Source organism: Pseudogymnoascus verrucosus (genome assembly GCF_001662655.1).
Source record: "Pseudogymnoascus verrucosus strain UAMH 10579 unplaced genomic scaffold scaffold_9, whole genome shotgun sequence".
Lineage (NCBI taxonomy): Eukaryota > Fungi > Ascomycota > Leotiomycetes > Thelebolales > Thelebolaceae > Pseudogymnoascus > Pseudogymnoascus verrucosus.
Window position 1 is genome coordinate 435,976 of NW_017263660.1, and position 21,571 is coordinate 457,546.

The window sequence follows — 21,571 nt, forward strand, 5'->3', positions numbered from 1 at the left end:
ACCCCCATTTTATCTCTCTATTGAACTGGTTCCAGATTCCAAGGCAGGTACGACTGTCGCGCGCCTGCCCCGCCTGACCTCGAGGGCTTCTAATAGTATCGGAAGCTGCGACTGAGGTTTGCTTGATAATCGTTCTTTCCATATGTACAACCTGAAAGTTTACGAGGAAGCTGCGACTGCAGCTTGCTTGATAATCATTCCTTCCATATCTAGAAGTTGAAACGTATGAGGAAGTTGCGACTGAGCCGTTGCTTGGTAATCGTTCTTTCCTTATGTACGGTCTCGGAAGCTCTGAGGAAGCTGCGATTGCAGTTTGTTTTGTACTCGTTCCTTCCATATATATAGAGGCTGGAAGCATATAAGGAAGCTGCGATTGAGGCCTGCTTGGTAATCGTTCCTGCCATATATGGGGACGGAATTCTCTTGAGGAAGCTACGACTGAGGCTTGCTTGGTAATCGTTCTTTCCATATCTAGGAGTTGGAAGTTTATGAGGAAGTTGCGATGGGGACTCTCCTTGGTTATCGTTCCTTCATGACAGCCACATCTAACAATGAGTATATTTGATTTTTAGATCATCGTACTACCCACTCAGAGAATAGTGCTGCTATAATTAAGGTCCAACATCCTAGAAGTAGAGCACCAACTGCAAACCCACTAGACACATCTTTCGTACTAGCTGAATAGACCACCGAGATAATCATGCTTAACGCCATAATAGTGATAGTTAGTCGTAATATCCTCTTCCTATGCAAACCCTCAACCACAAGAACTCCCCACCCAAGAATCAACTCGCCATCTGGCCGTGTCGCTAGACAAACCTTGCCCAGCTTCTCATCTAGCTTCTTTGGCAGACGATTAAGCCACATATTCTGCACCGTAGGAGTTATGTCATTAGGACACTCCCACAAGTGAAGGAATAGATGTGGGGGAATAGGTGGATGGGTAAGAGCCACACCATTGAGATGAGGCTCGTATTTGCGTGCGGTGACAAGTCCATCCTTCTTCTCTGCGTGAGCACAGATCGTACAATCAGGGGATCCGGGAATGGGGTAGACACGCCTAAGGCCTTCCACTGCGAATTGGATGAACTCAATGTCTATGGGCTGTGTGAGCCATCTTCTGAGTGGGTTTTTCCGGGAGCCGATGCATGCTTCATACGTCTTTTTGAAGTTGTGAAACATTTGGGTGTTTCTAAGACTGGCAGATATATCGATCTCATCGTATGTCTTTTGGAATGGACCGGTGTTGACGCAAAGTGCTACGAATTTCGAACTATTATTAGTAACTGGTGGCAGCGGTGATGTGGTGACTGCACTACCAGCCATTGGATTTCGTGTCCCTCCAAGTGGTCTTGACGTAGTGCCAGTGGAATTGAGAGACGGGTCCTGTGCTGTTTGAGATGTGGATAATCCTTGGGATGCAGATGCAACCAAGTTTAAACCAGTGGTCACTCCTGAATTCGCTGGCATTTGTTTTATTCCGTGACCACTCTGCGTAACGACATATCCATGGGCTTGAATCTCTCCAACGAGCTTACTAATTTCTTCAGGGTCACCTCTAAAGTCACCATAGAGTGGCATACCACAATCACATTGCCATTCCAGTCGCCGATATCCAATTTCAAGCTTGGGACGGAAAAGGCGATGCACAAACCAAGGCCATCGTAGTAGCGTGGCGAAAACATTTGTTCTTCCAGCTTGGGCAATTGTTCGCGACTCTGGTATCACCGTTCTGCTCAATGGGTTTTGATTAACCCCTATATTTGACAGCTTTTCATCCTTCCCAGCCTCTCTCTCCAACTCGATCACGTTATGGCGAAGTCGCATCTCTATAGCTGACTCTTCTCCTTCTGCTGCTAATTTATTAATTCTAACTCGCAAATTCTTAAAGGCTTTGCTGCTGATGAGAAACTTCTTCACATCCTCAAGATTAGAAAAAGGTTCCAATTCGTCTTCATCATCCGAGCTATTGTTATTTAACATATGCTCCTGGTGTAGTGATAATTCGTCACCGCTGCTGCCCTTCACCTGGGCTGCATCCTTCAAGTATTTCTCAATCCTCTTTCGTGTGACTAGCTGTTGCTGTTGACTGATTGACTGGAGCAATGGCGTATCTTCCAAGCCGAAGATTTCTTGCCCGATAGTATGTGCCACGCGTTTCCTTTGTTGGCTGAAAATGCGAACACTTTCTTTTTCAATTGGAATCAATGTTTCTCTTGAAAGATCCCTTGAGAATACTCTAAGTAAGTCATGCAGCTTGGATCTGAAAGCAGTGAATTCGAAGTTCTGGCGTAGTGATGGGGAAAGACGGCGCAGTTGCGTATTTTCCATCAAAAGTATGACAAATTCTCTAGTTGCTCCCACTGTGCCATGTGCGGAACTCTTCGAAGAGAAACTTTGAGGCAGCGAAAAAATGCTGCCGCCCTCCATAGAAGCCTCAGAAGCCTCATACACGGAGGAGCCTTCGAGAGTTCGCAATCTGGGTTGATTCTCCAAGTTTGATATGCTTACATCGTGCTCATCAAGGTCTTTGAGCGACCCTGTCCTTTGGGATCGAATCCTGGCTGGGTTTCCGAGATTGTCAACGAGACTCTGCAATTTTGGAGAAGTGCTAGAGGAGAGCCGCGGACTAATGAAGTCGCTCTGCTGAGGAACAAAGTCAAGTGAGGTTCTTGTGGAAAAGGTGTGCTCTCCGCGTCTAAGCTCCTTTATAGGCGAGTCAGAGCTGGTGTTCACCATGTTGAAAGAGGGTGGACTGGGAGAAGACGGAGGTGACTGAGCAGCTTGCTCGAGCACCCATAATATTGGTTGCGTTGCTTTCGCCTGAGCTGGTACATCTTTGAGCAGGCCGTTCTGATCGATTTCTCGAACATACGCTCGCAAAACATCCTTCGATTAATGTTAGTTTTTGAAACCAGATATTAAAAATGAGAATATCAGTACTCACTTTATGCCGCGTTAGAACAACGCTAGAGAAACCCTCTGCGACTAGTTCTCGTCGAAAAATCTTCCAATCTTCTTCATCGTCATCATCATAGGTAATTAGAGAGGCCCGTTGACCCATCCGCGCTGCAATGTTGTCCACTTTATCTAATATGATATCTAGCTGTCCTCCATGATTATCTAACGTCGCAGCCAGCCTACTCGATTCGCTAAGCTGTATTGTGTCGAGAAGCGCTGTAATATTCGTCTTGTGATTTATAAGCTTCACTCTCACGCTACCTAACTGACCCATCTCCACACTACCTAACCGATCCATCTCCACACTGCTAGACTTTATCAGGTTCCTTAGCTGCTTGCTCGAACTACTCTCGTTGCTTCTGAGGCCGCCATATTTCCGGATGAGCTCTTCTAGGTCCTCTAGCGTGTACCGACAGTCAGCGATCAATGGCGCAAGGTCGCGCGCATATAGAGCTCGATCGCGGTTGAGTATGGATTCTGGCGCCTGTACTTCGTACTTGAGATGTCGCAACACCGTATGGAGTGCGCGAATCTCGCGGCCGATCTCGAAGTAGGCATCGCTGGCATTCTTGCACTGTTGGTACAAGCGTCGCGCGGACTCTAGTACAATAATTATGTCCGCAGGATTAGACCGGAAAGTCATCACATCAAAAGATTTTGATAGGCAATATTAAATGGCGATAATCAAAGCAGAGTCGCTATAATGTAATGTAGATGAATCGATTATTGCGGTATGGAGAAGAGAAGGAGAAATACAGTAGAGGATGCATCTACTAGCCATTAAATTCGAGGCTGACTGGCTACAGTTGGATAGAGGACATTAGACATTAGCACGAGTAACAAGGTGATCCGAATTGTGCGATAGGCTGGAAGGAAGCACCCGGCCTCCCGCCCGCCGCCAAAGTGGGAAACCCCTCAGGTACTAGTTACACGAGGGACCACTTAGCAATCAACTCGCCACACACTCTCCTTATGCGTTTTTACGAGACTCCGTACTTACGCCTACGATCGGGCACAGCCTTTGCATAGCCTTGTCGTGGAGCCGTGTCGTGGAGTAGTCAAACGTTGTCTCACGGTTTTCTCGGAATCAAAGACCAGGAGACAGTTGGAGCCATCGCAGTTCCCCGCGTGGGGTACATAAGTTTATAAGAACAATGTCGCCAACGACCATACCAGCAACTGCCCCTGTCACATTTGCTCTCTTCTCAGAGCTACCCCCAGAACTGCGCAATCAGATATGGAATGATGCCTTGCTTAAGAAGGACCGGCCAGCCTTGTTCCCGTACCAAGATGGATGTTGGCACCCGATATACCTGTCGGAGTCTGACGAGGGATATATTGCCAACACTGACAATATACGGTTGGAATTCAATTCTGCGTTATTAGAGCCTATTCCAATTGAGGTACCGCTTTGCCTTGTCAACCGTGAAGCTCGTGACGTCGCCCTAGCCTGGGCCCATAGGCAGGGAGCAAGGATAATCTTTTTGGGGGACATGCGGCACCATGTCTTTGCGCGCCTATTTGACAACGAGCAAGATATGCTATATGTGGGGCTTAGCAATTTCGCCGACTTTTTTGTCGAGCCTTACAATCGGTTAGCTGAGCCGGATCTCTTCGGGCGGATTGTTGGCTCTGGCCCAAGCCTAAGATACATTGCCGTGCCCGAGGCGCTGCTGGAGAGAATGCCCGGCGCGCTCGAAGAGATGTTTGAGTGGTTCCGCGGCTTAGAAGTGATATTCATTATCGTTAATGCGCACCATGGTATCCTAGTGCACCAGCGGTGGGAGCTTGAGGGCGCACAGGGGAAAGCCCTCTTGTATGACCATACACAAGGCCGTTTTGACTGGGATGATGGCGTGAATATTTGTGGATCTATTATATACGAGCGGATAGAACAAGCTACTACGAGGCTCAGCGTGGTCATGGCCGGTAACCACGTTACTACTCTCCGGTCGATCCGACCCGTCTTTGCTGTTAGAAGATGAATGGGTCTTTACATGTCGTCTGGACCTCATGTGAGGCTTTATGAAAACAAGACCTGAACATTGGATGTGATTCAACGAAATTTGTGTTCAGGACAGCCCTTGAAAAACAAGAGGCGCCAACCCACCCTCAACATAATTAGCAATGTCTCTTTACCGGCGCGTTAGATCACGTTTCCGCCACTTCATCTCGATGTTCCGGTCCCTGAGACAAAGTTAAAATCGATAAGGGTTGCTGGGTTCTTCGGGTCTGGGCAGAGAATATCGAAATCGCTCAGCCCTATCGCCCCGCCTATACAGGAGTTGGACACTGCATCGACGACCATTCTGAGTGATTATACTGATACATTCTAACTCTCGTCACCATCGTTACTCGAATGCCCAAGAGGAATAATGAATTCAGCATTATTATCTGCCACATCTGCAACCTGCTTCGCAGCTCAACCACCGAGGCAAGATAGAATATTCCCTGGTCTGCAATAAATGGAGAGGATCAGCAGTCTTCAGCTGGTGGCTTGAGAAAGGAAGTGGCTTTTCGCAGCTTTTTTGTGGGTGTTCTCATGTTCATGTCCACATCAATCCGATACATTGCTGGCGCTCTTCTCAAGCGCTCCAAAGTTTCGCGTGGTTAAACTGTGGGTATAGAAAGCCTGGAGGACCTGGTCCGCCTCGCCCAGAGAGCTCTAGATATGGCCGCGAAGAGTTTAATAAAGTAAAAAAGTGTTTATTATAACATTCGAGCCTTGCATTCTAATTGTTATAATGAAGAGGCCTGCACGTGATTATAATTTCCTATGACGACATTGTGCTTCAACATTCTGAGAACGGTTAGAATTCTAAGATCTACAACTGTACTCCGTAAACGGGCAGGCCCGAACCATTGGAATTGGCCGAAGGAGTTCCTTGATTCCGAATCTGGTTCGGGGAAGATCTGAGCCAAGAAACCCTATCGCCCCGCTTTACTCTCTGAGACTATCATGTTCCAAATGCAAACTCATGCGGTCATATTATTTATACCCCTCGCTCTCACCGCCATCAACAATAACTAAACCTTCACAATTTAACAAATAAAATGTCAGAAAAGTCTCAGAACATCTATCGCGGGGCGGAGGGCGCGATCAAACAAACACAGGGAAAAGTCCGCGCCCTAGGCCCTCTGGATGTCCGTATCAAGATCACGCATTCCAGTCTCTGCGCCACAGACCTCCTCTACCTACCCGCCGGCATCGCCCTAGGCCACGAAGGCGTAGGCCTGATCGAAGAGGTAGGAAGCGCAGTTCAAAACCTGAAAATTGGCGATCGCGTCGGAGGCGGCTTCCACCGCGGCTCCTGCGGACACTGCAGATACTGCCTCAAGGGAGAGGATATCTTTTGCTCTGACCGCGTCATCTTCGGCGAGAGTGACTCTGATAATGGGACGTTCTCGGACTACTATATTGGTAGAGAGACGTACGTCCATAAGATCCCAGAGAGCATCGCGAGTGAGCACGCTGCGCCGCTACAGTGTGCTGGCGCGACGGTGTATGGTGCTCTTGTTGATGTTGTGAAGCCTGCGCAGAGGGTGGGGATTATTGGTATTGGTGGGTTGGGTCACTTGGCTATCCAGTTCGCGTCCAAGATGGGTGCGGAGGTTGTTGTGTTTAGCCGTACCGATGATAAGGAGAAGGAGGCGAGAGGGTTTGGAGCGGATGAGTTCTATTTGCTTAGCAACCCTGGGGCAATGAAGGACCCGGTTGACGTCCTCGTTCTTACGGGGAGCAGATATCCGGATTGGAATGCGTGAGTTTATTTACCATAAAGTGTGGCAGCTGCTGACAGAGATAGATTTCTCAAACCGAACGTCCTTGCACGCAATGGAAAAGTAGTTCCATTACTGGCACCCCATGGGCCGATGGAGTTACCGTAAGTTCTGTAATTTGCCCTTCAGTTTCTATCCATACTAATCTTAGACACAGTGCTGGTAAACTGTTGACGAACGGTTATGATATCGAGTCTCATCTCGTTGCGTCACGTGGAGTTCATAATGATATGTTAAAGTTTGCTGCCCATCACAGGATCACGCCAGCTATTGAGAAATTTGACCTCTCGGAAGAGGGAATTGGGAAGGCGGTTGAGAAGATGAAGAGTGGCTCTATCAGGTACAGAGGTGTCCTGGTAGCTAAATGAGCTTCTCAAGGAGTATTATATTGATTACAGGTATTTTGCAGTGACGGATGCTGTTACTATGGTGTGCTATCCATGGGCTCTATTTTCATCAAGAATTAGATCACTTAGATCAAAAACTGATAGCTTGGTATAATTTATCGCTTTTTTGAGCCTGTAGCATAGACCTGTAGCCCACTCTCCCAAGTCATTCCCACACAACATGTAGTCCAGCTTAAATCCAGAGGCCCCGTTTCATACATGCCTGTCGTTTATTTGATCTTCTCGGCTAGAATCCAAAGAAATGGAATAATCTTTCCGTCTTCATCATCCTCCAAGATCTCATGTTCCGTAACAGCAAACCCGGCCTCCCGAAGCAGTCTCAGATTAGTCTCGACGCCGTAGCTGCTCCAGTACATGCTAGAACCCAACCAGTTCTCTGCCGTCGATCCAGGAATATCAGTCGCCGCAAGGTTACACAGCAAGTGGCTTCCAGGTTTCATCCACGAATAGATCTTCTTGAACAGCACTGGTTGCTCGTCCCTCGGCAGGTGAAATATGGAATAAAATGCGACGACGGCATCAAGGCTAGCGGCCTCAAATTCAAGCTTCGTCATATCTCCGTGCCGAAAATCAACGTTACCCTTGACACGAGTCTTGGCGAGCTCGATTTGGGCCTTTGAAATATCGTTGGCGATGACCTTGGCGCAGCGGGAGGAGAGGAGCTGTGTGCCTGGGACGCCGGCACCACATCCCAATTCGAGGACGGTAGCATCTGATGGTGCGTCCATCTTTGATAGCATCTTCTCTGTGTATGCGAGACGGGGCGTCTTCTTCGTAGTCGTCCAGTCAAGGTAGGTTTGGGCGATTTTGTCATAGCCTTGCTCCACGAGCTGTCTCTTCTTCTCGTTGTCTTCGTTCGCCATGTTTACGATTGTGAGTGAGTATTAACCGGGTCCTTTGAATATGATAATCAGATATGTGATTGAATTCTATGTTAAATACATAAATTTCAATTGCAGTATATGGTGCAATAGTTCTGAGTCACGCCGTGTTAGCTTGCCTAACTACATTGATCTCTCCGTAGAATTGATTCTATCAGAACAGAATGGAAAACCATGCTATACCTCCGATCTTATAAGTATACTGAAGAGTACAAGAAGAGATCTTCACGCGGGATCCTGCGCGCCAAGGTATTTATTTATTTTCGTTCGTGGGGCCAAGGAGTTCGACTTTCGCCTGAATGAAAGAGCCGCGAGATATGGCGGGGTCGTTGGAGATGGAGGGGCGGCGGATCTGGATAAATACCGGCTAAATTGATTCGCCCATCTGCCCCGCCAAAACTGACCTTCTGTCCGTCTGGGAAAATAATCAACAGGAAAATAAATACATATATAGACCCCCCTAATTTCCCATGTAAGTTCATCTCGGGGTACGAAACCAAGAAAACTCGTCGAAGATACCAAAAAATCACACCACTATCCCCAAAACCAGAGAAATCATGTCGGACAAACCACTTATCACCTCGATGTACACGGCTGATCCGTCCGCCCACGCATTCGAAGGCAAGATCTACGTCTACCCTTCCCACGACCGCGAGACCGACATCCAATTCAACGACAATGGCGACCAATACGACATGGCCGATTACCACGTCTTCTCCATGGACTCCATCACCGGTCCCGTGACCGACCACGGCGTGGCACTCAAGATGGAGGATATCCCCTGGGTCTCCAAGCAACTCTGGGCTCCTGATGCTGCTACCAAGAACGGGAAATACTACCTCTACTTCCCGGCAAGAGACAAGGAGGGCATCTTCCGCATTGGTGTTGCTGTGAGCGACGTCCCACACGGTCCCTTCAAGCCGGAGCCTACCCCAATCGCTGGCAGCTTCACCATTGACCCTGCGAGCTTTGTCGATGATGATGGAGAGGCTTACCTCTACTTTGGTGGTCTCTGGGGCGGCCAGCTTCAGTGCTGGGAAACGGGCACATTTGATGCCTCGAAGTCGGGACCACAGGAGCCGTCGGGTGATGTTCCCGCTCTGCTGCCACGTGTGGGGCGCTTGACCGATGATATGTTGAACTTCGCCGACGACGTTAAGGAGCTCTCAATTGTCGATGCGGAGGGGAAGCCAATCATGGCTGATGATCATGACCGTCGCTTCTTCGAGGCGGCATGGATGCACAAGTACAATGGAAAGTACTACTTCTCCTATTCGACAGGTGACACTCACTACATCGTGTACGCGACAGGAGACAGCCCTCTTGGGCCATTCACTTATCAGGGCCGGATTTTGGAGCCAGTTGTGGGGTGGACGACACATCATTCTATTGTTGAGTTCCAGGATAAGTGGTACCTGTTTTACCACGACAGCTCGCTGTCGGGTGGTGTTAGCCACTTGAGGAGTGTCAAGGCGAGGGAGATTGTGTATGATGCAGAGGGAAAGATCAGCCTTGCTGGTTCTTCGTAGATTAGAGATGTTTGATAATGGAATATGTTGTAAAATGAGAACAAGCTGCTCCGTTGCGCTCATTATTGTCGTGCTGCCCCATTTTCTACCTTCCTGGCCATTCAAAGATCTAACCTTGACAGAAGACGATCGTCCATATATTAAATTTATGGTGCACCGGGGATTTCTGAGTGTTCGGGTCTAGAGGCTCTACATACGGATCCCCAGCTTAGATATGATGAAGACCTGAGCAACCGCCGTGGTGAAATATCCGGTGGTGACAGGTATGGACGGCGGTGATGGAATCAAACGCTGACAGGACCGACAACAGCGGTGAGAATGGTCAGAATGGACGAAGTAGCGTATCAAATGTGGTCCCCAAACCCTAGATCCGATACGTAACTGACCTGCAGCCAGATCACGTAGTTTGTTCTTTCCATTTATTATGGTCTTGGTCGAAGTCAGTCTGAGGGCCATCATCAGCCGGAATTCATAGGGCTTTCTCAAGTTGTCATACCAGCATCGCTATTTATTTTTATTTTCGTTCACCTTGAGTAAAATAGATCTTCAGCTCTTAATATCATTATCCATAAAAGTTGTATGATTGAATATAAATGTCACCGTAAATCAGCTACATAATACCCTAAACACATAAAGCACAGCGACATCCGCTGGGATATATAACCTTTCCAAAAACGCCCCGCTGCAAAATGCCGCAATAAACCAAAACATCCAATCAATATTCTCAAAAAGCCCCGCTAGCTTCCAATAAACAATGCTGCATTGCACGTAGGTTTCTACCCACTTCCATACCGCCCACTATGTTGTCTGGCATGCAAAATGACTCGAATTATCAGTTACCCGTTGCAGCCGCAGTTAACGGAGGGGTTAACGTCGAGGCTTGTTGTTGCACTGGAGCTGCCACTGCCGGAGCTATGACGACTTGTTGTGGTATCGAAGCCATTGAAGCCCGCTGTGGCACCGGAACGCGTTTTGGTACTGAAACCGGGTTTGGTAGTGAATCACGTCGAGGCACAAAAACTTGTTGTGGCACTGAAGCTTGTGGTGCTGGGGTCTGTTGTGACACAGGGACTGGAGCCTGCTGTGGTATAGAAACCTGTTGTGGAACCAAAGCTTGCTGTGGAATCGAGTCCGGAGCCAAACGTGAGTCCTGCGACACAGCAGAATACCCCGACGAGCGAGAACTCCTCACATAAGGCTGCGTCATGTCCACCACAGGCGTTAACCCTTCGGCCGCCGCTACCGACGCTTCAGTTATGTGATCTTTAAGTCCCTTGCAGGTGCATTCATCTTCTGCCCATGCGCCAGCATCAGCACCGCCATCATCACCACACGCCTTACAGTCCCCACACTGCGTTCTATCCGTGCAAACGAGCCGATGCACACATTCCTTATGCTTCTTGCACTCATAGTCCCTCGGACACGTACACAACACCTGCGGTTTCCGGGACTCCAAGAATTCATCATAAGACTGCTCTGGATCCTTGCAGAACTTCACAAACGATGTCCATTCCCTCCTCGCCCCGCCGCGAACATCCTGTCTAAAGACGAAGCTCCCAGTTATTTTCAGGACATTCTTGGCTTTGTGGAGAGCATCGACGTATTCATCGTGCTTCAGCTTCGAACTCTTGGTTTTGCTGGGGAAGATCTTGCGCCAGATCTTGCGTAGATTCCCTCCTGATTGCAGGAGGAGAGCTTTGATAGTCTCGTACGATTTGGCTAGAGCTGCGGCAAATAACACTAAGCCCGTGCTTGCGTACGGGGCCCACGCTCCGATGTGGTCGGCGCTCTCGCTTTGTGGGAGGCGGCGGACGTAGAGCTCGATGAGGACCACGTCGATGATGAGTAGTGGGACAGCGACCACGACGACAAACACTGACCATAGATACGCTGAAAGTGCAATAGCTTGAGCTCCTCGGCGCTGGAAAGTCCCAAACTTATCTCTATCCGCCCGCCCTGAGATGGAAAACCGAGTGAAGAAGTGGTACAACACAGCGCGCGTCTCAGATGGCTTGTTCCTCCCGAAGCAGATAGTCCATGCCCCCTGCAGTAGGACGTAGACAATGACATACGACCATCCGAATGCGAATTTATCGGTCACGTTTGTCAACCACGCCTGAGTGCGGGTCGTTGAGTCTCCTCCGAGGACTTGCCCAAATTCGACCATCGTTAGGGGTTGGAGCTCGTCCACTGATCTGAATATGGCAGGCCCGCCCGCTGGGTTCGAGCAGGGGGAAAGACAATTATTTGCATCGAGGAATTCCTTAGTAATAGACAAGAAGTTGAATACCGTGAGACCAGAATCCTCAATTTCGCGGGGCTGGCCCACCGTAACATTCAACACGCCCGACTCAGGCGCGCACGAGAAACTCCCAGACGCAATGGCGGCGAAGGGTATCCAGTTGCCCTTATTAGATCGGTATCCCTGTTGAAGGGCGATGAAAACGCAGAGGAACCCAACTGTGACCAGGAAACTCCAGAAGATGAGGATGATTCTCGAAGCCGCGTCGAACTCTTTTAGTTCCTTCGGTCTGTCGTCCCCGTTTTGGCGCTGGAGGTCAGGACGGCCGGCTGTTCGTATGGTTGATGACCAGTTTATTAGGGGGACCATGATCACGCAGGAGGCGCTGAGGATGCCTAGGAGGGGGAAGAGATCGAGTTCTCCGTAGCCGGGGCCGCGCCATACGAGGAGGCAGGCGTGGATGGCGGCGGAGCCTGAGTAAGTCAAGGATGCGGCGAGAGCACCGAGGTATAGCCAGGGGAGATGGGTTCGTAGGAGGACCGCGGCTGCGATCGTGATATAAAATAGAATTCGTGGTAAGCGGCCGTAGTTTCCCTTTACGCGTATTTAGCTTTACTCTTGCTGAAGCAGAGAGAGGGAGGGGTATGTCATACCGAGATAGGGTACCAGCAAACAGTTATCGCTCTTGTTTCTGCCACATCGATGGTGAAAGCAGTTGATTGCTTGACAGCGGCCTCTCTTAAGGGCATAAATAAATAACCAGGGACTCCATCGATAACTGCTGGGTCTCGAAGGAGCTCAGGGTGTGATCAGGGGCCGGCGGGTTGGCTGGGACGCCGGTAGCTACAAAGGCAACGTCGGTTGGGAACTTCTGGATGGTCGTTGTAATTGTAGCTACGCTGCCTGTCGGGGTGACTCGGCCTATGGTCGTGTATGGTTCGCCGGTGACCCATGATGCGGGAGGAGGCTTTATGGTGAATTTACTCTCACTCTCTGGCGACGAGGAGCTCTGGGCAGCGACCCCGATTAGCGGCAGTGCGAGAAGCCATATCGGTCGCATCGTGGCGGAGGTTTGGGATATATCAAGGTAGAGTTGCAGCTTCCGCCGACATGCGCCGCTCGATCAAAAAAAATATAAGAGGTTATTCACAACAGTGGTATCGAGAACCCGACTCTGGCGGCTCCAGAAGGTCACGAACAGCTCTGTATGTTCGTCTCAGAAGCCTATGTATCGTTCATCCTCTGGACTTTATATTTGGAGGGGATATGCCCTAGAAATGTAATCGTCGCCAGTCTTGAGCTATCGATAATAACTATAATTAGCACAGTTCCCCCCCCTTCGTGAGCCATGTGGGCTGGACCTGAAGCGATCCTTATTTCCACTTTTGACAGGGGACCCAAAGGGTCCAGATGCCGGGGACGTGCCGCGCCGCCCCGCGCCGAGACATGTCGTCCTGGCCTTGGTAACTCTATTTAAGTTCTGCGATGATAATTGTAGAAAGAGGCTATAGTGGACACAATACAGCGACGCGATGATAAATTGAAGAACAATATTAATAATATAGGCACAGTTTGGGAGTGCGTGGTGTGTTGTAGACGCGTTGATAGTTACAGCCGTACCTACGATGATTGGACCAGCTGAATTTCTAATCATAAGCTAAATTTCAGCTCATTGCCTATTTAGGTAATTGGGTTCAGATGCCAGGATCCTGCGATTCCTTCGTTTCACGTGCTAGTACTTGGCGATTGTGGTAGGGCATGTATCCCCACATATATGTTACTATGTAAAGATACCTGCAGATTTTGATGGTCATGGTCACAACTCCGATGCAGCAGAACACAAATCGACTTCTGTAGCTGAATAATATGAGACAATTAGCCATCCTTATAAAAGCTTCTAGCCCTTAAATCTTTCACTGTTTAACAATGTGATATTCATTTTAAAGATGCTGCAACAAGCTGGCATACAACTATATTTGCGAAATGCGAAAATTGGTATGAAACTGATAAACCACGACCCCGATAATTACTATTAATTCCCTCCAGAAAAGCAAACAAACTCCATCCCATAAATACGGCAAAGAGCATTCGAACGGGTATCATGAAAACATCCACGGCGTCGTCCACTGCTGATCGAAGCAAAAAACAGGAGCGAAAAAGAAAACTCTCCCCTCCCTCCGCTTCACCAAGCAAATCGTTCGGTCAACGCCTTATGCGCCTTGATATGGCGTTGGCTGCACCTTCATAGCATGCGCTGGCTCCGAGCTGCCACCACGTGTGCGAAAGACGTGCAGCGCCGCCAAAGCCGTAGTTCCCAGGAACAATAACCTGCAAAAAGTCATCCAGTCAGCCAAAAATCCATAATCGGAGAATCTATCAGATCAACTTACCACTCAAAGGCCGCGAAGACAGTACCCCCGATCGACTCGCCGCATGCCTTTCCCTGTCGCGACGTGCACCCCACCTTGCCAAGCAGGTCAGCGAGCGCGATGAAGCCGGCGAACCAGAAGAGCATCGTCAGCGCCTCGGCGACAAGGATGGCGTGCTTGTGCGCTGCGGCGGGGAAGGTGAGGGGGGCGATGACGAGGTAGGCGACGGCGAGGAGGGTCCAGACGGAGGCGAATATGAGAAAGTTGACTTCGGACGCGGTATACCAGTTGGTGGTGACTGCAACGTGTCAGTGCGTTGGAAGAGGGTTGTCGCATGGGATTCTGTTACTCACCATCTGCCAGCAGGCCTAGGACAATTATCGCGAACAGCGCTTGGACAGCGCGAACGGGGAGGAGGAGCGTCTCTGCTAAATCCATCATGGTTACGAGTTGTCGCGTGTACTGCGAGATGTGATTTGATGTTTTGAATGGTGTCGCTTTAAATGGTTGTCGCTTTAAATGGTTGTCGCTTTAAATGGTTGTCGCTTTAAATGGTTGTCGCTTTAAATGGTTGTCGCTTTAAATGAGGCTGCGGTGAGAGTTGAAAGAAACAAGAAGCGGTGGGCGGCTTCAAAGAATTAATATATTCTTCTAACACGGCACGATACGTCATGGGACACCCTTGGAATGCAGGAATTTTGCTTTTGGCATGCCGTGAATCCGCCTTGGTGCGGGGCCAGGATCGGGAGTCATTGACAGTACAAGCCGGTAGTTTCCTTATGTTGCCTTGGCAGGTTATGTATAGTACATCATGACATGCATGAGGACCCTTAAAAAGTACTTTGGATATAAGTATCTTTGAAATTTTATATGAAGCTATACAGACTTCAACTTGGAACACTAACACTAACATCTATACGTATAAACAAGCTATAAACTAGCTTCAGGGGAAACAAACCACAAGAATGATTTCGTCACTCAGCTTAGTCAGCGAGGATGAAGCTCCCTGAAGCTCCCAAGACAACCTAAGAGCCATGATGACCACAGAGAACTCAACCCAGCAATTGCCCACTGTCATACCGCCACCCTATCCCCAAAATGACGGAACACCTATATTTCTCCCTCACCAAGCACCTCCTCTCCGAGTCCCCCGCCCAGTTCGCAATAGCCACACAATCGCCCTTCCTCCTCGCCGCCGCCCACGGCCGCCTCGACAAGGACACTCTGCGGTCATGGCTCATCAATGACAGGAAGTACATCCACGCCTACATCGTCGGCGTGGAAACCATGCTAGCCCAGCTCCAGAACCCACCCGACGAGGCCGAGCTTGACGGAAGCGAGCCAGCACTGGCCACGTGGTTGACCGAGGCAGTGGCGAATGTGCGTCGGGAGGAACAATTTTTCCTCGACGTCGCGGCGCGGTACGGGATCGATCTTGAGCCGCGCGCCGATGATAGCAGGCCGGATTGTCTGATTGTATATGAGGGGCTGTTTAAATATGTCCCGCTGAATCCCGTTGTTACGGAGCCGTGGTGGCTCGATGCGGCGGTCCTGTTTTGGGCGACGGAAAAGTGTTATCTTGAGGCTTGGTCGTGGGCGAAGGGGCAGTTGAATGAGCAGAGTCCGGAGGAGGATGCGGATGGAGGGGCGTTGAGGACGGAGTTTATTCCTAATTGGAGTAGTCCCGAGTTTGCGGATTTTGTGGATAGGTTGGCGCGTATCATTGATGATGCGGTGAATAAGTTGAGTGAGGATATCGAGCATAATAAGGAAACAGCCCCAGCACATATACGGACTATGAATGAGGCCGTGTTTGTTAAAATGAGTGTCCAAAATCCGCAGAAACTCTTTCTGAAGGTTCTGGAGACCGAGGAGCAGTTTTGGCCTGTTATAGCATGAAGCTTGACGAAATCAGTGTACAGTTATAGCTACCATATTGTCCAACTTACTTTAACTTATTTTGGAGGGATGTTAACCAACATCTTCACACGACATATATTAATGCTCATGGGCCAACCACTCGAGTAAGGCCATTGACTATCAGATCCCGGAGTATCTATAACGTGTGGCTGGAATGGAGCTCCGTGAAGGACCCCCACAGCTCACACATATTACTTACTTGCAGTGATATATCGGGGAACTGAGAACATCATTACATATTTTACATTATCTATTTATCCACCTATTAACCCTACTCGCACCACATATTATCGACAGCATCGCCTTCGCAAACTCATCCACATCATCTGGCTCCGCCTTAGTAAGGAGGATAGGCGCCTCAGCCAGCTGGACAAACCCAACATTCACTTCCGAGCACATTTTCTCCCACTCATAGGCCGAATCAACGTCCCACGCCCCTTGCTTGGTCGTGAACGTCATACTACCATAGCAAGAAGCTGTTCCATCTCTATGTATCAAATAGATCGACTGGATACTCGCAGCAAGCATTGATGTGCGTCGAATGCTCTCAGCGAGTATCCAGGAGTACCATAATAAGTTCTCGCCTCTTGGTTCAATAGCTGTATGCTCATAAGGAGATGCCATGACCAGACGACCCAAACATGGAGTTTGAGTAGCATGGTCAACCATTTCTCGGATCCAGCTATTCAGTACTGGAATATAACCCTCTGCAAGATGTCGAAGTCTGATATCTCCATCATACAGACATATAGCCTGGTACATCGCCAATGCCTGGACCCGAGCTAAATGCTCATGTGTATCAAGTGGAGTTCCCAGCAACGAGTCGGTCAAGCCATCCTCTACTAACCGCCTCGCGCGGTCCTCGATAATTCGAAATACCGTCAGCTCATTTAAGTCTGTTTTAGAGAAGTAGCATGACATAGCCATATATGCATCTTGGATACACGGGGGGAATCGGGTTTGATAAAGCCGTGTGTGGATGAAGGGGTTGCTGCCCTTGGCAACCCATTGTTTAAGCCACTGATGGATGTTTCGGATGTGATATTTTACATCCGCCATACAAAGTGCATCACCAGTAACTTCCGGCGAAGGAGCGATTTTCCACGCCTCAGATGACGTGAACCACGTGGAAGCCGGCTGGGCGCTCGCAATACTGTTGGCCAGCGACAGATCAAGTCGCGGCGACAACCCAGCATCAGTTTCTCTCTCACGTTCCAGAGAGCTTACAAACAACGGCGGAGTAGTGAGAGCTGAAACATCCTGCTGGACGGAAAATGAATTCTCCCCCTCGAAAAGGCCGAATAGACCAGGCTTCGTCGGAGGATACGTGCATGCCATGCCCCGAGTCCTGCATCGGCGGCAATGCGGCGTCTGCTTCTCGCACCTCCGCTTCGCTATCGCGCAGGCGTTACAGGCTTTGGTTTCTAAGCTCCGAGGCATGATGGTTCACTGGGATTACGGTAAAGTGGCGGAAGAGATCGATGATGTCGACTTCATGATTATTCAGCCTGTTGCGGGCGCTATCCGGATCGGGCGAGTTTCCCACGATGTCAGGGATGTCTCATGTCGGTGGGCGGCAGCGGAAACCTTATTTATCAGATGCGGGCGCTATCCGTTTTGGGATTTTTTCCATCGTTGGGGATTTGAAAGACGGACTTGAATATCATTATATGGGTCTGTATTATAAATGATATTTTTACTGTTTTGATTATAAAAAGCGCTGTACTCATCATAAAAATGTCATCAAAGAAGCATAACTCGACAGAAACACCACTACCATCCCTGATTTACAGTTCCCAAGTGATTTATCCAGACATCAATTGACGCATTAACCATGTCTCCTACCGTCGTCCTCATCACCGGCGCCAACCGTGGCCTGGGCGAAGGAATCATCAAACGCTACCTCGCCAAACCAAACCACACCGTCATCGCAGCAAACCGCAATCCCGACGACCCAACCTCCAAAGCACTGTCCAACTTTCCCATCGGCCCCGGAAGCAGTCTTATAGTCGTCAAAATCGATGCCACAAGCGAGACCGACGCCCCTACCGCTATTCAAGAGCTCAAAGGCCAAGGGATTAACCACCTTGATATTGTCATCGCCAATGCTGCTTTCATAGTTCCCTTTGTCAAGATCGAGGATGCTAAAATCGCGGACCTGAGGGTTAATTTTGAGACGAACATTTATGGGTTTTTTATGCTGTATCAGGCTACGCTGCCGCTGCTGCTGAAGTCACAGAGACCGACGTGGATTACTATCGGCTCGGGCGCTGGTTCTATCGTGGTTAGTACCCCAGTCAGCTTGATATTCCTAACCCAGCTAACTATTGGCGGCAGTGAGTTACTGTATCCCCATTCCCATATCATCACAGTATCCACCGAATTTACCTACACCCTGCCCGTCCCTAAAACCCAGCTCATGAATCTTAGCAACCAACTCCCCGTTCCCAACGCCGTCTACGGACCCACGAAGGCCGCTCAGCACTGGCTCACCAAGCGAATCAACGCCGAGGAGGAAAGAATCTGTGCCTTCATCATGAGCCCAGGGTAAATCAACCATCCCCATTCTTGATTGGAAAAATAATACTAAATTCTCGCTCTAGATGGGTCCAGACACCTGGAGGGAACTCAAGCGCCCAGATGTTAGGTCTCAAGGAGGCGCCTCAGCCGGTGGATGAGACGTGTGATGGGATGGTGGCGGTCTTTGATAAGGCTGGTAAGGAGACGCATGGTGGGAAGTTCTTGACTTGGGAGGGGAAGGAGGAATCTTGGTAGATAGTATTAGTTTTTCTAGGTACTGTTGGAAAACGAGCTGCTGGTTTAGGTAGAGTTATGCTTTTATGTACTTGGATCTCTAGAGTCTTCATAATTTGATCATGTGAGGATTTACTCCACCTACACAACTGACGGGCTCAACCTTCGTGAGTTTATATTAGACATTTTCCAACTATTCCACCAATTATTACCTGCCCTAAACCTCCGATATCCAAATTCATAGCCAAACATGCCCCCACGAGCAAACTTGAGCCGCGTCGTGCGTTTGAAGGAACCTCGTCCTTACTATCAACTAGCGAAGCAACCAATCCCGTTCATCACAAGGCGTGGTCCACAACAGCTTCGAAACTCGCTCCGTGATGTTGTCGACAGCGCGGTGACGCTCTTGCTAGTGCGAGGTCGATCGCGGCTCATGGGTGAGGCAGATACATCAGTCCGCGGCGTACCCAGACCCACCCAGCACACCACTATATACTCAGCTCTACTCGAAGAATAGTCACATATGATCATAGACTCAAGAGAATTGGGCATCCCGTCCGCTCTGCCATACAAAAGCTTGCTTTTTACTCTCAATCGTGCCAATAGGCATAGCGTGGAATCTGAGCCCCTTGCCGCCTTAAGGGGTGAAGCGAGGGTGAGCAGGGTGAGTAGGGTTCCAAAAATGGGGAACTTTTGTGCCGTTTCCCTTATAATTCTCCCTTCCACAAGAAATGAATCTAGAAGATACAATTCCGGACGTGAGACCAAATAAACATTGCCCAACGGGCAAGCAACCTAAGCTTCCGTAACCGATATCATGACGCGTAGAGAAGTTGGCTAACTTTACTCAATCCGTGCGTAGTGTTCCAACAATTCGACAATCTTCATCTCGCCAAGATGCTTCGCTAGTTCCTTTGGCGTCCAAAATACGCCTGTATTGAAAGTCGGGCGAGCACCATGGGTAAGTAGCTGCTCCACTGCATGACTGTTTCTCTTCTCCACTGCACGCAATAGGGGTGTCTAATTATGTTACTTAAGGACTGACCTGCATTCAAATAGGTAACTCACTCGCTGTAGACAGCCAATAAATCAGCCTATGAATTAAAACACGCCGACATTAGATTTCATTGTTCTGGTTCACTTACTAGCTATCAAGCCACAAAGGACTGCATCAGCCTTCTCTATACGGGCTAGTGTAGTTGAAGGCCGCGTCGGGTTAACTTACTAGCTATAATACCAAAATGACTAGCATTAGCCATCTATTACACAGAGAGTTGCCTAAATCAGGTCAGGTTCACTTACTCTCTATAATACCAAAGAGACGAGAATCAGCTATCTATTCAAAAGAGAGAAACTCAGATCAGGTCACGTTCACTTACTTCCTATAACACCAAATAAACCATCATCAGTCATCCATTTTATAAAGAGGAACACGGATTAGGACAGGTTCACTTACTTGCTACAATACCAAAGACAATCGCATCAGCCACCCATTTAATAGAGAGTAACGCAGATCAGGTCAAGTTGGCTTACTTCCTATAATACCAACATCAGCTATCCATTCGATAGAGAGGAACTTAGATCAGGTCAAGTTCACTAACTGGCTATAATATCAAAGAAATGAGTATTAGCCATCTATTCGATAGAGAGAAACTAAGATTAGGTCACATTAACTTACTTGCTATAATACCAAAGAGACAAGCATCAGCCACTGATTCAACAGAGCGTAGCCCAAACCAGGGCAGGTTAACTTACCACCTATAATACCAAAGTAGCAAGCATCAGCTATCCATTTAAAGACAGAGTCAGATTAGGTCAGATTCACTTACTCCCTATAATACCAAAGAGACAAGCATTAGCCATCTGTCCGATAGAGAGAAACTTAGGTTAGGTTAGGTTCACATACTGCCTATAATACCAAAGAGACAGCATTAGCAGTCTATTCCACAGGGAGAAGTCAGATTAGTTTAGGTTCACTTACAGACTATAATACCAACGAGACAAGCCTTAGCAACCTACTCGAAAGAAAGGAACTTCGATCAAATTCAGTTCACTTACTACCTATAATACCAAGGAAAAGAGTATCAGCTATCCATTCGATAGAAAGGAACTCATATCAAGTTAGGTTCACTTACTGCCTATAATACCAAAGAGACAAGCATCAGCTATCTACTCAATAGAGAGTAGCTCAAATCAGGTCAGGTTCACTTACCAGCTATAATACCAAAGAGACAAAGGTCAGTCATCTATTCAACAAAGAGAAACTCGGATTAGGTCATTCACTGACTGCCTATAATACCGAAAACGCAAGCATTAGCCATCCATTTAACATAGTAGCTCAAATCAGGTCAGGTTCACTTACTGCCTATAATACCAACGAGACTCGCATTAGCCATCCATTTGACAAAGAGGAAGTCAGGTCAAGTTAGGTTTACTTACGTACTATAATACCAAAGAGAAGAACATTAGCCATCTATTAGATCTCAGATTAGGTTAGGTTCACTCACTGCCTATAATATCAAAGAGACAAGCATTAGCCCTTTATTTAATAGCGAGGATTAGGCTAGGTTCACTTACTACCTATAATACCAATGACGCTAGCATTAGCCATCTATTCAATAGAAATGAACTTAGATAAGATTAGGTTCACTTACTACCTATAATACCACACAGAGACTTGCATCAGCTATTCATTCAATAGAGAGGGACTTTGATCGGGTCAGATTTA

General features: G+C 48.4%; 10 protein-coding genes across 10 annotated transcripts; 5 read left to right on the forward strand and 5 right to left on the reverse strand.

Annotated features, from left to right (window-relative positions):
- Nucleotides 1-281: 281 nt before the first annotated feature.
- Nucleotides 282-3,752, reverse strand: VE01_02435 (uncharacterized protein). The gene is made up of 2 exons (XM_059463440.1): nt 2,948-3,752; nt 282-2,889 (listed from the first exon to the last, which is right to left on the reverse strand). Exons 1-2 carry the CDS (start codon nt 3,602-3,604, stop codon nt 574-576), a joined length of 2,973 nt encoding a protein of 990 aa, XP_059319906.1. The 5' UTR covers nt 3,605-3,752; the 3' UTR covers nt 282-573.
- Nucleotides 3,753-3,924: 172 nt separating this feature from the next.
- VE01_02436 (uncharacterized protein) lies at nt 3,925-5,680 on the forward strand. Its single transcript, XM_018271945.2, has one exon. The coding sequence runs from the start codon at nt 4,116-4,118 to the stop codon at nt 4,944-4,946; it is 831 nt and encodes a 276-aa protein (XP_018132722.1). The 5' UTR covers nt 3,925-4,115; the 3' UTR covers nt 4,947-5,680.
- A 120-nt stretch (nt 5,681-5,800) lies between these two features.
- On the forward strand, nt 5,801-7,259 carry VE01_02437 (uncharacterized protein). The gene is made up of 3 exons (XM_018271946.2): nt 5,801-6,722; nt 6,768-6,845; nt 6,899-7,259. Exons 1-3 carry the CDS (start codon nt 6,016-6,018, stop codon nt 7,107-7,109), a joined length of 996 nt encoding a protein of 331 aa, XP_018132767.1. The 5' UTR covers nt 5,801-6,015; the 3' UTR covers nt 7,110-7,259.
- Nucleotides 6,853-8,330, reverse strand: VE01_02438 (uncharacterized protein). Its single transcript, XM_018271947.2, has 2 exons — nt 8,213-8,330; nt 6,853-8,124 (listed from the first exon to the last, which is right to left on the reverse strand). The coding sequence occupies exon 2, from the start codon at nt 8,009-8,011 to the stop codon at nt 7,358-7,360; it is 654 nt and encodes a 217-aa protein (XP_018132768.1). The 5' UTR covers nt 8,012-8,124; nt 8,213-8,330; the 3' UTR covers nt 6,853-7,357.
- VE01_02439 (uncharacterized protein) lies at nt 8,231-9,720 on the forward strand. Its single transcript, XM_018271948.2, has one exon. The coding sequence runs from the start codon at nt 8,587-8,589 to the stop codon at nt 9,556-9,558; it is 972 nt and encodes a 323-aa protein (XP_018132769.1). The 5' UTR covers nt 8,231-8,586; the 3' UTR covers nt 9,559-9,720.
- Nucleotides 9,721-10,119: 399 nt separating this feature from the next.
- On the reverse strand, nt 10,120-12,860 carry VE01_02440 (uncharacterized protein; the record flags this gene model as incomplete). The annotated part of the gene is made up of 2 exons (XM_018271949.2): nt 10,120-12,394; nt 12,561-12,860. 2 exons carry the CDS (start codon nt 12,858-12,860, stop codon nt 10,391-10,393), a joined length of 2,304 nt encoding a protein of 767 aa, XP_018132718.1. The 3' UTR covers nt 10,120-10,390.
- An 819-nt stretch (nt 12,861-13,679) lies between these two features.
- On the reverse strand, nt 13,680-14,685 carry VE01_02441 (uncharacterized protein). Its single transcript, XM_018271950.2, has 3 exons — nt 14,523-14,685; nt 14,191-14,467; nt 13,680-14,128 (listed from the first exon to the last, which is right to left on the reverse strand). Exons 1-3 carry the CDS (start codon nt 14,608-14,610, stop codon nt 14,011-14,013), a joined length of 483 nt encoding a protein of 160 aa, XP_018132717.2. The 5' UTR covers nt 14,611-14,685; the 3' UTR covers nt 13,680-14,010.
- Nucleotides 14,686-15,021: 336 nt separating this feature from the next.
- VE01_02442 (uncharacterized protein) lies at nt 15,022-16,722 on the forward strand. The gene has a single exon (XM_018271951.2). It carries the CDS (start codon nt 15,268-15,270, stop codon nt 16,066-16,068), a length of 801 nt encoding a protein of 266 aa, XP_018132716.1. The 5' UTR covers nt 15,022-15,267; the 3' UTR covers nt 16,069-16,722.
- Nucleotides 16,124-17,676, reverse strand: VE01_02443 (uncharacterized protein). Its single transcript, XM_018271952.2, has one exon. It carries the CDS (start codon nt 17,527-17,529, stop codon nt 16,336-16,338), a length of 1,194 nt encoding a protein of 397 aa, XP_018132715.1. The 5' UTR covers nt 17,530-17,676; the 3' UTR covers nt 16,124-16,335.
- A 247-nt stretch (nt 17,677-17,923) lies between these two features.
- Nucleotides 17,924-18,864, forward strand: VE01_02444 (uncharacterized protein; the record flags this gene model as incomplete). The annotated part of the gene is made up of 2 exons (XM_018271953.1): nt 17,924-18,636; nt 18,693-18,864. 2 exons carry the CDS (start codon nt 17,924-17,926, stop codon nt 18,862-18,864), a joined length of 885 nt encoding a protein of 294 aa, XP_018132714.1.
- Nucleotides 18,865-21,571: the final 2,707 nt, after the last annotated feature.